The sequence below is a fragment of the Archocentrus centrarchus genome, chromosome 12 (genome assembly GCF_007364275.1).
Source record: "Archocentrus centrarchus isolate MPI-CPG fArcCen1 chromosome 12, fArcCen1, whole genome shotgun sequence".
Classification (NCBI taxonomy): Eukaryota; Metazoa; Chordata; class Actinopteri; order Cichliformes; family Cichlidae; genus Archocentrus; species Archocentrus centrarchus.
The window spans coordinates 26,183,829-26,195,376 of record NC_044357.1 but is presented as its reverse complement, the minus strand read 5'-3'; the positions used below and the strand labels follow the sequence as shown (position 1 = coordinate 26,195,376).

The window sequence follows — 11,548 nt, the reverse complement described above, 5'->3', positions numbered from 1 at the left end:
GAAATAAATGAAACCGCAGTCATGAAGAAGAAAACTGACCCAAACCTTCAGTTCCGGTCCTGATGGTGGCAGTATTGCACCACTAACCGCTAATAAACATTAAGAAGAAGAAGCAGCAGGACGCCTTAAGGGGGAAACTCGTCACATGTCCGGACCGCTGCACGGTTCTTCATGACGGCTCAGTGAGTCTCTTCTCACCTGCGCGAGTTTTCTGACGTGATACCGCGCTGAGGTCTAATTTTAACAGAGAAACAAACTCGGAGCGGAAAAAACGATAAAAATGAGACAAATAATGAGAAGCGTTAACGCCGGGCTCCGTCTGACGACTGTAATGCGTCATTAGCGGCTGCTGGGGCGGAAATACGTCAGTTTAAGGTAAATAAATGTTCACTTTGATGTTTTCTGAACGGACCTCTGCGGCAGGAGAACGCGCGCAGTGGCTAATCAGCAGGGAAAGGTTAAACAACGAAACGCACGCGGAGGTTAATCCTGACCCCGAGACTTCAAAGGCTCCGCCCCCTTCAGCCAGCACACCTGAGGTCACCTTTGGCCCCTCTCTCCCTCAGTATCTCACTCCTGCTAGCAAGGTCCCTGATGGATGATGGTATTAGTAGGAGGAGGAGTATTGGGGTAAACTAGATTAATAGTGGATGAAGACACATTTTTTGAATAAGTTTCTTGAATATTTTGTCAGATTTTGAGGGAAAATATTTTTGTAAAATTTTCATATTTACGGGAAACATTAATACCATTTCTAATATTGAGTCATGAATGGAAAAAGCTGCAAACATTCCCCCCAAAAAAGAGAGAGATTTTTTCCGTATGATAGGATCCATCGTGCTGCCATCCAATGATCTGTGAGGAGAGACCGGGAATCAGCACAGGAATATAAATGTGTCCGCATACACCTCAGAAAGTATATAGCTGCACCCCTGCTCACACCCACACAGAAATGCAGCCACAGGGATGACAGGACCTGCCTCCGACTTCAGAGGCTTCTTTGGTTGCTGAAGTGCATCGATGAACTCACACTGGCTCAGCTGTCTGTTGTGGTTTGGAGTAGCTTCAAGCTGTTTCTACTTTTAGAGACATGAGGGAACCTCCCAGAGTCTGACCTGCACAACGTGCAAATGTAGCAGTATGCAGCTACATTTGCACGCTACATTAGTGCTGCTGAGCTCAACGACAGTGATTTAGATTTCGCTGCTATTGAAAAGGACGTGTTGCTGTTTGACTCTGATGATGCTCCACCTGCAGCTGACTGAGCTTCAGTGTGACAGCGACAGCAGCATCTCACTCTCCTTTTTACCGGTGTAATGCCAAAAAATGATTTTCTGTATTTAAACTGGTGTAAATGACTCTTTGATGATGATCAGCCATCTCTCCTCAGTGATATCGGTTCATTCTGAGTGAGGAAGAACGCTCCTGTCACAGGTAGAAGCTGCAGTCAGGTTTTGGCAGCGTGCCTTTTATACATTATTTATCAGGATTTTAATAATGATCAGTTTTTGATAATTACACTTTTTTTGTAATCGTTTATCAAATCTGGCCCTCATTTTGCTTACTTGCAGAGAAACAGAGTAACCTCTTTTTGTTCCCACGATCATTTGTAACAGTAATACTTTAAATATGAATGTGGTTTGAGTCGGCTTGAATCACTCTGAGGGTACCTTCAGGTTATTTCTTGGAAAACTGGTTTTCTTGGTGGTGATGGGAATGTCGAGGGATTTGAGATTGAGCCTCAGAGAAACTTTCGTCACCATTGGTACATTTTTTGACCCCCAAACAGCAAATATGATGATTCTTTTGTACTAATAAATTTGTTACAGGTAAACTGTATGATACCTTTTTCTGTGACCTTGTCTGACCTTTCTCACAAGTGTTAATATATCCTGTAAAAATAGATTATCTGTAGGGCCCATGACCCCAAAATGGGGGTAAAATCACCGATTGCTGTGTCCTCCATCATCAGTGGGAATGTCGGCAGGACTTCAGGGTCTCTGTGAGAGTTTTTTACTCATCATTTGTCTCTTGGTTTTTCTTCTCTCCTTCAGGTGTGTGTGTTGTACTTCGCTAAGAGCGTCGAGCTGACGGGCGTGAAGGAGGAACAAACTGTTGCCGTGCCAACACCAATTAGCAGCCTCGACCTTTGGACGTTGTTGCTACAGCGACACCCAAGGTAAAAAGAAGAAACACGCGAGTGTGTGTGTGAAGCGTTGGCGCTGACGTGTTTGTGTGTCCAGGTTGTGCGAGCTGCAGGACGGTGTCGTGTTGGCGGTGCGTCAGGAGTACGTCGCCATCGGCAACCAGGTGGTGACTCTGGGAGACGGAGACGAAATCGCCGTGGTGCCGCCGCTCAGCGGAGGATAAGAGGCTTGAGAGAGACGGTAAATGATTGATCAGCAGCAGCCAGTCAGAGCCTCACTTCCTGTTCCACCCCAGAATTTAAAAATAAAAGCAGATTTTCTTATTGTTTCTTAAATTAATGATAAAGTTTGATCCAAACCAGTTTGTTTTTCAAAGATGTCAGATGGGCCGAGAGACATCTTCAAGCTGAGCCGTGATTGGCTGTCTGTGCAGGAAGTGATCGACGCTGTCAGCAGCCCTTCCTGTGGTGCCATTTCAGTATTTATAGGTTAGTTCCTGCATATTACCGTATTTTTCAGGCTATAAGGTGCACTTAAAATCCTTAAATTTTCTCAAAAATCGGCAGTGCGCCTTATGGTCCGAAAAATACGGTACTCACTCATATTTTGAAGGTGACATTTCCTCTGCTCACACTCGTGTGTGTGTGTGTGTGTCTATATATATATATATATTAGGGGTGGGACTTTAACGCGTTAATTTCGATTAATTAATTATGGGGAAATTAACGCATTAAAAATTTTAACGCATTTTAATCGCACTTTGCACCGTGGAACGTTTCTCAGTGCAAGAGTTCCCGGCATACAGATTATATCGATGCACAATGTCCAAATTAGGGGCCGCATCCTGCGAAGGACCCCGCCCACGTCTTTCGCAGCCCACGAACACCACAAAGGCCGGAAGTGAGCGCCTAGCCACCGTGAGTGCGAAGCACAGCTGTGTAAAAGCAGCTGTTAAACAGAGAACGAACTTTTTCTCCTTTTTGTGGTTTAATTTTAAGTCTTTAATTCAAAATAAGCTGTTAAAACAAGCATAACAACATCAAGGAATACAGCTGAGAGAATGATTAATTTTCAACTATATTAAGTGAGACATTAATGTTGAATAAAACTATCCAGTTATGATGCTTAACTTTAATTTCAGGAGTTTGCTTATCACAGGAGCACTTCCACCCTTCATTGGTCTGTGTAGTAGACTGGTGGGAAAATAAACAACATTTTGAAGTTTAAGCTTATGTATATTGATTCATTCATCAACCAAACTTAAATTAATATTTCTCATGTCAAATATTGAAATGCGATTAATTTCGATTAATTAATTACAAAGCTTGTGATTAATTCGATTAAGTTATTTAATCGAGTCCCACCCCTAATATATATATTATATATATATATATATATATATCTATATATGCTATATATATATATATTATATATATATCTATATATATATATATATCTCTATCTCTCTCTCTCTATGTGTATGTGTATGTATCGTCTGTGTGTGTGTCTGTATCTGTTTATCTGTATCCGTCTTGTGTGTTTGTTATTAGTATTGTATGTATATATGTATACGTATATGTATTATGTGTGTATATGTGTATATATAGGGAAGTGAGTCGGAAGAGGGAAAAACTGAGGTTTGATCAATAACCAGTACGAGTGAAGGCTCGTGATAAGGAGGGGGCGGGGCACGAGTCCTCACATTGTTGGATATACAGATGTCTCTGTGTGTGTGTGCGCACAGGTACGACCCGCGAGGACGAGGCGGATGGCAAGAAGGTGGTTGGTCTGGAGTACGAGGCCTATGAGCCCATGGCCCAATCAGAGTTCACCAAGCTGTGTGCTGACATCAGAGCGCGTTGGCCAAGCGTGACGCACATCTGTGTCCACCACAGGCTCGGGTGAGGGAGCAGGTCAGCAAGGCCACGCTGCTGCTACATTTGTGGGTTTTAACTTAAATAAGACGCACCTTTGACCTCCTCCATCAGGTGGGTGAAGGTGGGTGAGGCCAGTGTTGTCATGGCGATCTCATCCCCTCACCGCCATGACAGCCAGCAGGCGATCCAGAACTGCATCAGCCAGCTGAAGGCTAACGTCCCCATCTGGAAGAAGGTGAGAGCTCAGAGCCTGTCAGATCAGCGTGCCATCACATGTGATCACTGATTATTGATCGTGTGCTTGTATTCAACAGGAAGTTTACAACACGCAGGAGGCGAGCTGGAAGGAGAACGCTGAGTGTTCGTGGTCCATTCAGAAGAAAACTGCAGCAGACACGCCGCCCGAGGAAAACCCAAATGAAAAAACATGATGTTTGTGCATCATCGAGGTTTTTAGAGTTCGAGTTCAGAGCTTTGTTTAAAACACGATGAGGGTCACGTTGATTTTTTTCTTAAGACACTAATTGTACAAATTAGGGCTGCATAAAACGATTATTTTAGTAATCGAGTATTCTATTGATTATTCCATCGATTAATCGAGTAATCGCATAAGAAATACTTTTTTTTATTAACAGTTTATCTGCATATTTTAACTTCCGAACTGCAGTTTTTCACCTGTGAACAAACAGCGGTGGATGGAGCAGCTACAAAGTTCTCTTTTCTTCACCTTAACACTTGCTCATCAGGTGCTTGATGAAGGACCTCCAGCTGTTTCACAGTAAAGATTTTAATGGTGGTTACTAAAAGAAAAAGCTGCTGTTTTGGACGCTGGAAAAACGTTTCCTTTTGCACTACTTGAGCTCACCGTCTCTTTGCGCTTGCGCAGTTCAAACCGCTGCCTGCTATGAGTGTTTTGAAAAACTAGTGGCTGCAGGAGCCATGGCGCATGTGTGAGTAATGGTGTAATGCTTTGTATTCACAAGCATTCTTGAAAATACGTTTCTACTGCAGGTCTATATTTAGTCACTAATAAGGGATTACAGTATAAAAAATATTTTGAAGGAGCCCCTCGGTCCTGGGGGGGGGCCTTCTGGTACCGAACCATCGCTAGTGCTAATGGCCCGCGCTTGCTAGCAAACCAGTTCTGGTAGCTACAGCTGAAGTAAAGACAAAAATAACAGCTGAAATTCTCAGCGAGCACAACACACACAGACACACAGAGAGTAGTGGAGGCGTGGAAATGCATGTCAGCGACAGTTGCCACCCGTCCCGTAAAGTACGGAACACGGCATGTTACGGAGCCGTATTCCACGGAGTCCCGTAACATACGGGGTTCTGTATTTTACGAGACAGGTGGCAACTCAAGCGATGATCCACTCTGTGTTAAAGGAAATCCATCACAGCGACGGAGAGCTTTTTAGAATCTGTGTGCGCGCGTGCACATGCCTGATTCACACTCCAGTCCAGTAGGTGGCGGTAATGCAGTTCTGTGTTGGTTTGCCAGCCACCAATAAACCCACAAAAAGACGACGGCGCACTAATGCTAGTGAGGAGCGCTGCTTACACCGAGACAGCTGAGCGCTGCAGAGTTTAAACGAAGCATCGACACAGTAAATTTATGTCGATAATTTTTTAGAATCGAGTTAATCGATGAATCGTTGCAGCCCTAGTACAAATACTGTAAAATGTTCCAAAGTGAACTAAAACACCATCACAGTGTGAAGAAATGAGCACCAATTTAATTCTGAAGAGAACGCAAACAGGGATTCTGCGGGGTAGTAAAAGGTAGTAAAAGGTAACAAACAGAATTTGACTTGGTTGTAAATTTTTCATCATCCCTTCAATATATTTTGACTTTTCCATTGATGCAGACTTTCATAAATCATCAGCTTGTAAAACTTGAATTTCATTGCATTTTGTTTATATTCTTAAAAAAACAAATTTCCTGAGTATTCTTGAAATGTGTTTGGAATATTAATGTGTATGAGGTCTTAGTCAAGACAAAGTCACAGTTACACCTTCAAGTAAGTGGGATAAAGTTTTGTCTTCGGTGAGAGATGGGCGATCATCGTATCAGTGTTAATGCTGACAGCAAATTTTGATTTAGTTTTAGTCATAATTTAGTCATCTGAATAGTTTTAATTTTAGTCTAGTTTTAGTCGACGAATTATGGTAAGAATATAGTCGACAATCTACAGTCGATTTAGTCGACTAAAATATAAAGGGTGTAAAATGTAAATGCTTTTTCTTCAGTTCCCTTGAATTAGTCATTATACACACTTACACAAAATTAAACATTTTTTTTAAAGGTTATGCAATATTATTAATAATAACATTAGCATTTCACCTGCTTCCCACACACCTGATCATTAACACCACCTTACTGAGATAATCCGAGTGTTTTACAGCAGGACGCTCTGAAAGGTACAGGGCAGTGTTCAGGACTAAGATTATAAAGGCTAATCCACCGCGGTGTGGAGATTTTCTCTGAACACAAACTGGGAAAAACACTTTACCCTGCATGACATTAAAATGCTGACCTTTGCATGGAGATCTGGGTGACTGGTTTGCAGATGTCCTTTAAGATTTGTGGTGTTTTTACCCGAGATAGTCGCCCCACATGGTTTACACATCGTTTTGTTTGTCACAACGTCAAAGGACAAATGTGTCCATACATCGGCTCTTCTCTTTCTCCCTGCTGACATTGGTTACATAACTTAGTTCCAGAGGTGGGAAGTAATGAAGTACAAATACTTCTTTGCTGTACTAGATTTTTCAGGTATCTGTACTTTACTTGAGTATTTATTTTCTGACTACTTTTTACTTTTACTCCCTACATTTTTACACACGTATCTGTACTTTCTACTTCTTACATTTTCAAACAGACTCGTTACTTTTTAACACGTCAGAGAGAAGTTTGCATTTCCGGTCAGTGCGCCGTCAAACATCAAACGATCTGAGCCTAAACGGAGGAATATTAACACATAAGAGACAATCGTACTGGCGTGTCCTCCATCACCAGGCTTATCGGGTACAAAAGGATTAAATACGCAAACACATATAATTTATGTCTCATTTATAGCGTTATAATCAGGGGTTACAGCGGGCCGGACCAAGTCCGTAAGTTGTGCTCGCGGGACACAGCTTAGCTAGCGCTACTGAAGAGGAGCGAGCATGAAGGGAGTAACATGTGGCAGGTAAATGCAACGTTTCTAAATGCTCAACAGATATCAGAAAACACACAAAGTGTGTGCAGTTTGTCACACAGTGTGTCTGCTAGCTAAAAGAAGAGCTGCTGCATTTCAGGGAGAGCAAAGAGAGAGAGTTCACTCAGAGATGGAGAAAGAGGACAGGAGAGGAAGAAGAGAGGTTAGATTTAAAGGTAAGGACTGGAAAACAAACTGAAGTATGCTGACGTGTTATTCAAAGATTGTATGAAAATACTGCAGTTTAGGTTAGCTTGTTGTACTGTATTTACAGTAAAGCTCTGTGTTGGTGCACAGAGGCTGTGTTCATGGTCAGAGTTACAGGTTACATCAGTGCAGCAGAGATGAGTTTGAATCAAAGCTGCTGATGCTGAGATTCATTCACTGAATCCAACATTTCTACAGCCTGTATGCTGTCAGTGTAGGGGATGGAGATCAGCTCAGAGAGCTGTGAAATACTGGGTTACATCTTTGTGAGTTCACTTCATCCACACAGAGCAGTAAACCTCAGAGCAGCAGCAGGTCAGCTGATCACAGCCTGCACACCAACATCATTTACTGCAGCTACAATAGAAAGTTGTGGTTCTTCTCCCCATGCAGAGCCACTACAGCTGATCTTAGGGTTCCTCCACCTTCTGAATCCCACTGTAGCCCCTGAGTATCCTCATGTTGGTGTTTAGGTGGAGGCACAGTCACCCTCTACTATGGAGGACACAGAGAACAGAGCTGTGTTTAAATTCCCTTTCACAGTTTGTGTCCTACAGAACAGATTCAAGCTGAGTGCATTCATTAGGATTAAAATTTAGATTGGAATAACATTTCTATTCTCATGTATATATATAGAGGTTCGGTTAGCTTTACACAAAAATAGCCGGTAGATACGTCCTCCAAAGAGCTACTTTTACTTTATTACTTTGAGTACATTTTAGAGCCTGTACTTTTTTACTTTTACTTAAGTAAAGAAGTTGAACCAGTACTTTGACTTTTACCAAAGTATTTTTTAACACAAGTACTTGTACTTCTACTTAAGTACAGAATGTCAGTACTTTTGCCACCTCTGCTTAGTTCTATCGGAAGAAACGACCAATCACAGGCTAGTTTGGTCTTCCCGGGTTTAGAGAAAATTTGTGCAACTGTGCGTTTGATTGGATGTTTTCCTAACTTGTCCCACCCTATCACAAAATTAAATAAGGTCTGATTGGATGTCGTCCCTGCCAAGCATTTTTGTCTCGTTTTCATTCATTGACAAATATATCAATTAATTTCGTTATCGTTTTTATCATTTTAGGTAGTTTTAATTTAGTTATCATCTCGTTATCATCATGGAAAAAAAGGGTTGTCGACAAAAACTATGACGAAAATATTTTGTCAACAAAATTAACACTGCATCGTACATGGCTTAGTGCTGTGAATCCACCAGTGGCGGATGCTGGTCTTTCAAGGAGGGGAAGCTCAATTTCGGCCTACATCATAAAATGTGTCGGTTTATTTATACAGCAGCACCCACTGGACAGAAACTGCGATAGAAGTCAGAAAGAGTGATAGAAGTCAGTCTCCAAACACAAGCAGCTACAAAAACCACCAGAAATAGAAGCTCGATTTGTCGCTAGTCGTGTTTAACAAAGAAAATGACGCTAAGAGGATTAGGAAAGTCTCCGGTTCAACTCAGAACAGAATGAAAATTTAAAAATGCTCCCACGGATGTTTACACCAAAAGATCGCTGATTCGCTCATTTCGCTGTCAATCAAGAAGGGATTCAGCCTCAGACAGATCATCCAATCATCATGCAGAAGCAGAGCGTCCGATGGGCGGGACAAAGCCCAGCATTTATCCAGTGACTCGTCTCGTTTCGCTGCACTCTTTGCTTTGCTATTGAACTCTGTTGACACCCAGCATCCGCACTGTTTAAAGCACTGAGAAGCTGCGGGAATAAGAGAGAGGAAAGCCGCGTCGTTACCAGTGATAAGAAGCTGATTCTGAACAAAAGTTGAGCGTGTTGTATATACAGTATATATTTGATCACTTTTTCTTTTTTTTTTTTTTACATTTTAGGGGGAGGCTGAGCTTCCCTTGCAGTCTTAGAGCAATCGCCTCTGGAATCCACCACTACCCCAAAAAAGGCTGCTCCTCGAGTTTGTGCTGGTAGTAAAAATATTGTAGAGGTAGTAAAAATAGGTAGTAAAAGGTAGTAAATTGAACTCTAGTGTTCCTGTATAAACCCTGACAAACAGCCGTGCTTTATTTTGAAGAAATCTCAGCTGAAGGTAAAATGTGGCCAGACTAGAATTTTTGGACTTTTGGACCAAAAGGTGGACCAAGGTTAAATCACAGTAACCTGAGTTAATCAGGTGAGCCAGTGAGAGCTCAGGCTAATCTACAGTGGAGGGCCGAGAGACGTAAGTATTCGGGAGGTGGAAGACGGGATCCAAAGATGTAATAAAGGTTTAAAAAAGAGTAGCACACACACCCACTGATAATATGCTGCCCCTGGTGGTGAAAGTCTTAGTTAATCTTTTCAGAAGGTAATAAAAAGTCCTCCTCTGGAGGGAGCTCAGCACCCAGGTTTAAAGACCTGGGGGGGTTCAGGACCTGCAGATCCTCAACCTGTGCAGGTGTTCAGAGCAGAAAGCCGGGCGTTTGTTTCACTCACAAATTTGAATTAATTTTTTTGGTAGGGACAATGCACATTAATAAACAATCTGTAAATGCGCCTGAATTAGCTAAAAGGCTAGAAAAGGAATATGACTGAAGACTTTGTACAAGTGCTGAACGTGAACTACTGTGAAAGGACAAAAGGCTGATAAGATTGCAGCTGCGGTTTCGAGGGTCACGTGTTTCTGTTGGCTCATTAATCTCAGCTCCTGTTATCACACAGATGAGATGCAGACTTTCTAAAAAGCATTCTCTAGATATGAGTTTGTGTGACGTGCATGAATGAGCTTATCTTGGATCAGACAAAAGGCGAAATCTCCTGTTATCAGACCGAGTGATCTGAAACACAGGAAATGTGACACCAGCGGACCACAAAGAGCAGAAGGTCTGAATGTTTCTCAACTGTGAGGAAAATATCCGCAGAGACAAATGAGAATGTTTAAAAGCAGCTTCAGCTGACACTCCTTCAGTGATCGGATCATAGGCGTGGAGTATCTGCACGTGAGTCATCTTTGTCAAATCTGCAGTGAAACCAGTGATGTCATCCAGCAAGCTTGAGAAATCCGGAGCACGAGGTCACTAGAGATTTAAAAAAAAGGACATGAGGTGACTTTAAAACATGAGGCTGATAATAAATGTGATCACTACGAGGAGCTTCAGGTCAAGCAGCTGCACTTAGCAGCAAAGCTCAGAACTCTGCTTATGGTGGTAAAAGTTTGACTTCTGTAGGGAAAAAAGCTTTGAAAACTCTTATTGTGGGGCATTATACTGTAACGTTGTAAACACACTTCCAAAGTCGGCGATATTCACAACAAAGGTCGTCTTATTAACAGAAAAACGGCTGCTGTAGGCCACAGCCACGCCAACCACAACTACAAGAGCGGAACAGCAACACACACACAGGCAAGCTCTCGGTCTTTTCTCTCTCTCCATGCTGCCTTCACGAACCTCCCGAACAGTCCGAAATCCCACAACATCAACACGCTCTCTAACTAAGAGAATCACTACATTACGTTCATTTTTTTTGTCCTCAGTTCATTTTAGTAGGTGCCCAGAGGTGTCTCGGGGTGGTTCCAACCACCTCACCGTGTTATTTTCCACTTTGTTTTAAACTCGTGCTTTTTTCTTTTTACATGAATAAAATGAATGCAGGAAATATGAATTTGGGCATAAAAAGCAGGAAATCATGTTTCTGTGTTTTGTAAATGTTCATGTTTCCTCAGACGAAACCTGAACTCGAACCTTCGGTGATTCACTCTTTCCCTCGCTGCAGTGAACGTGCCTGAAGTCATTGGAGTTACCTGCTCAGGTGATTCGGACATAACACCCTCGGAACCTGCTGAGTATCCACATGTCACCTCCTCTCAGTTTCACTCATCGCTCACTGGCTCAGGAAAATGAGGGAAGCGTGTGGGCTGCTGTAACTCGTCTAATCGGTAACGCTATTCTAAGAGGATACAGAGAAGCCTTCGTGTTCACCCTTAAATGACCTTCACCTTCCTCAAATATGTTCAAAGGAACATGTTCAATATGAAGCAGAATAATATAAACCCGCGCAGTTCGGACTCAGTTTATTTCAGTTATAAAAGTAAAATTACGGACATAAGAAATAATTAGAATCATTAGAAACACCATAAATAGAACTCCCTGAGTCACGGCAATCAA

The 11,548-nt window shown here is 42.2% G+C and overlaps 1 protein-coding gene across 2 annotated transcripts; it reads left to right on the top strand.

Moving 5' to 3' along the window:
* The first annotated feature begins 105 nt into the window (after nucleotides 1-105).
* mocs2 (molybdenum cofactor synthesis 2) lies at nucleotides 106-4,632 on the top strand. 2 transcript variants are annotated; one of them, XM_030743068.1, is made up of 5 exons: nucleotides 2,252-2,387; nucleotides 2,524-2,635; nucleotides 3,892-4,048; nucleotides 4,136-4,259; nucleotides 4,339-4,632. In XM_030743068.1, the coding sequence occupies exons 2-5, from the start codon at nucleotides 2,524-2,526 to the stop codon at nucleotides 4,453-4,455; spliced, it is 510 nt and encodes a 169-aa protein (XP_030598928.1). In that variant the 5' UTR covers nucleotides 2,252-2,387; the 3' UTR covers nucleotides 4,456-4,632. The 2 variants fall into 2 exon arrangements, with proteins under 2 accessions (XP_030598929.1, XP_030598928.1); XM_030743069.1 differs by lacking the exons at nucleotides 3,892-4,048; nucleotides 4,136-4,259; nucleotides 4,339-4,632 and adding exons at nucleotides 106-179; nucleotides 2,051-2,179 and having other exon boundaries at nucleotides 2,244-2,387; nucleotides 2,524-2,640.
* Nucleotides 4,633-11,548: the final 6,916 nt, after the last annotated feature.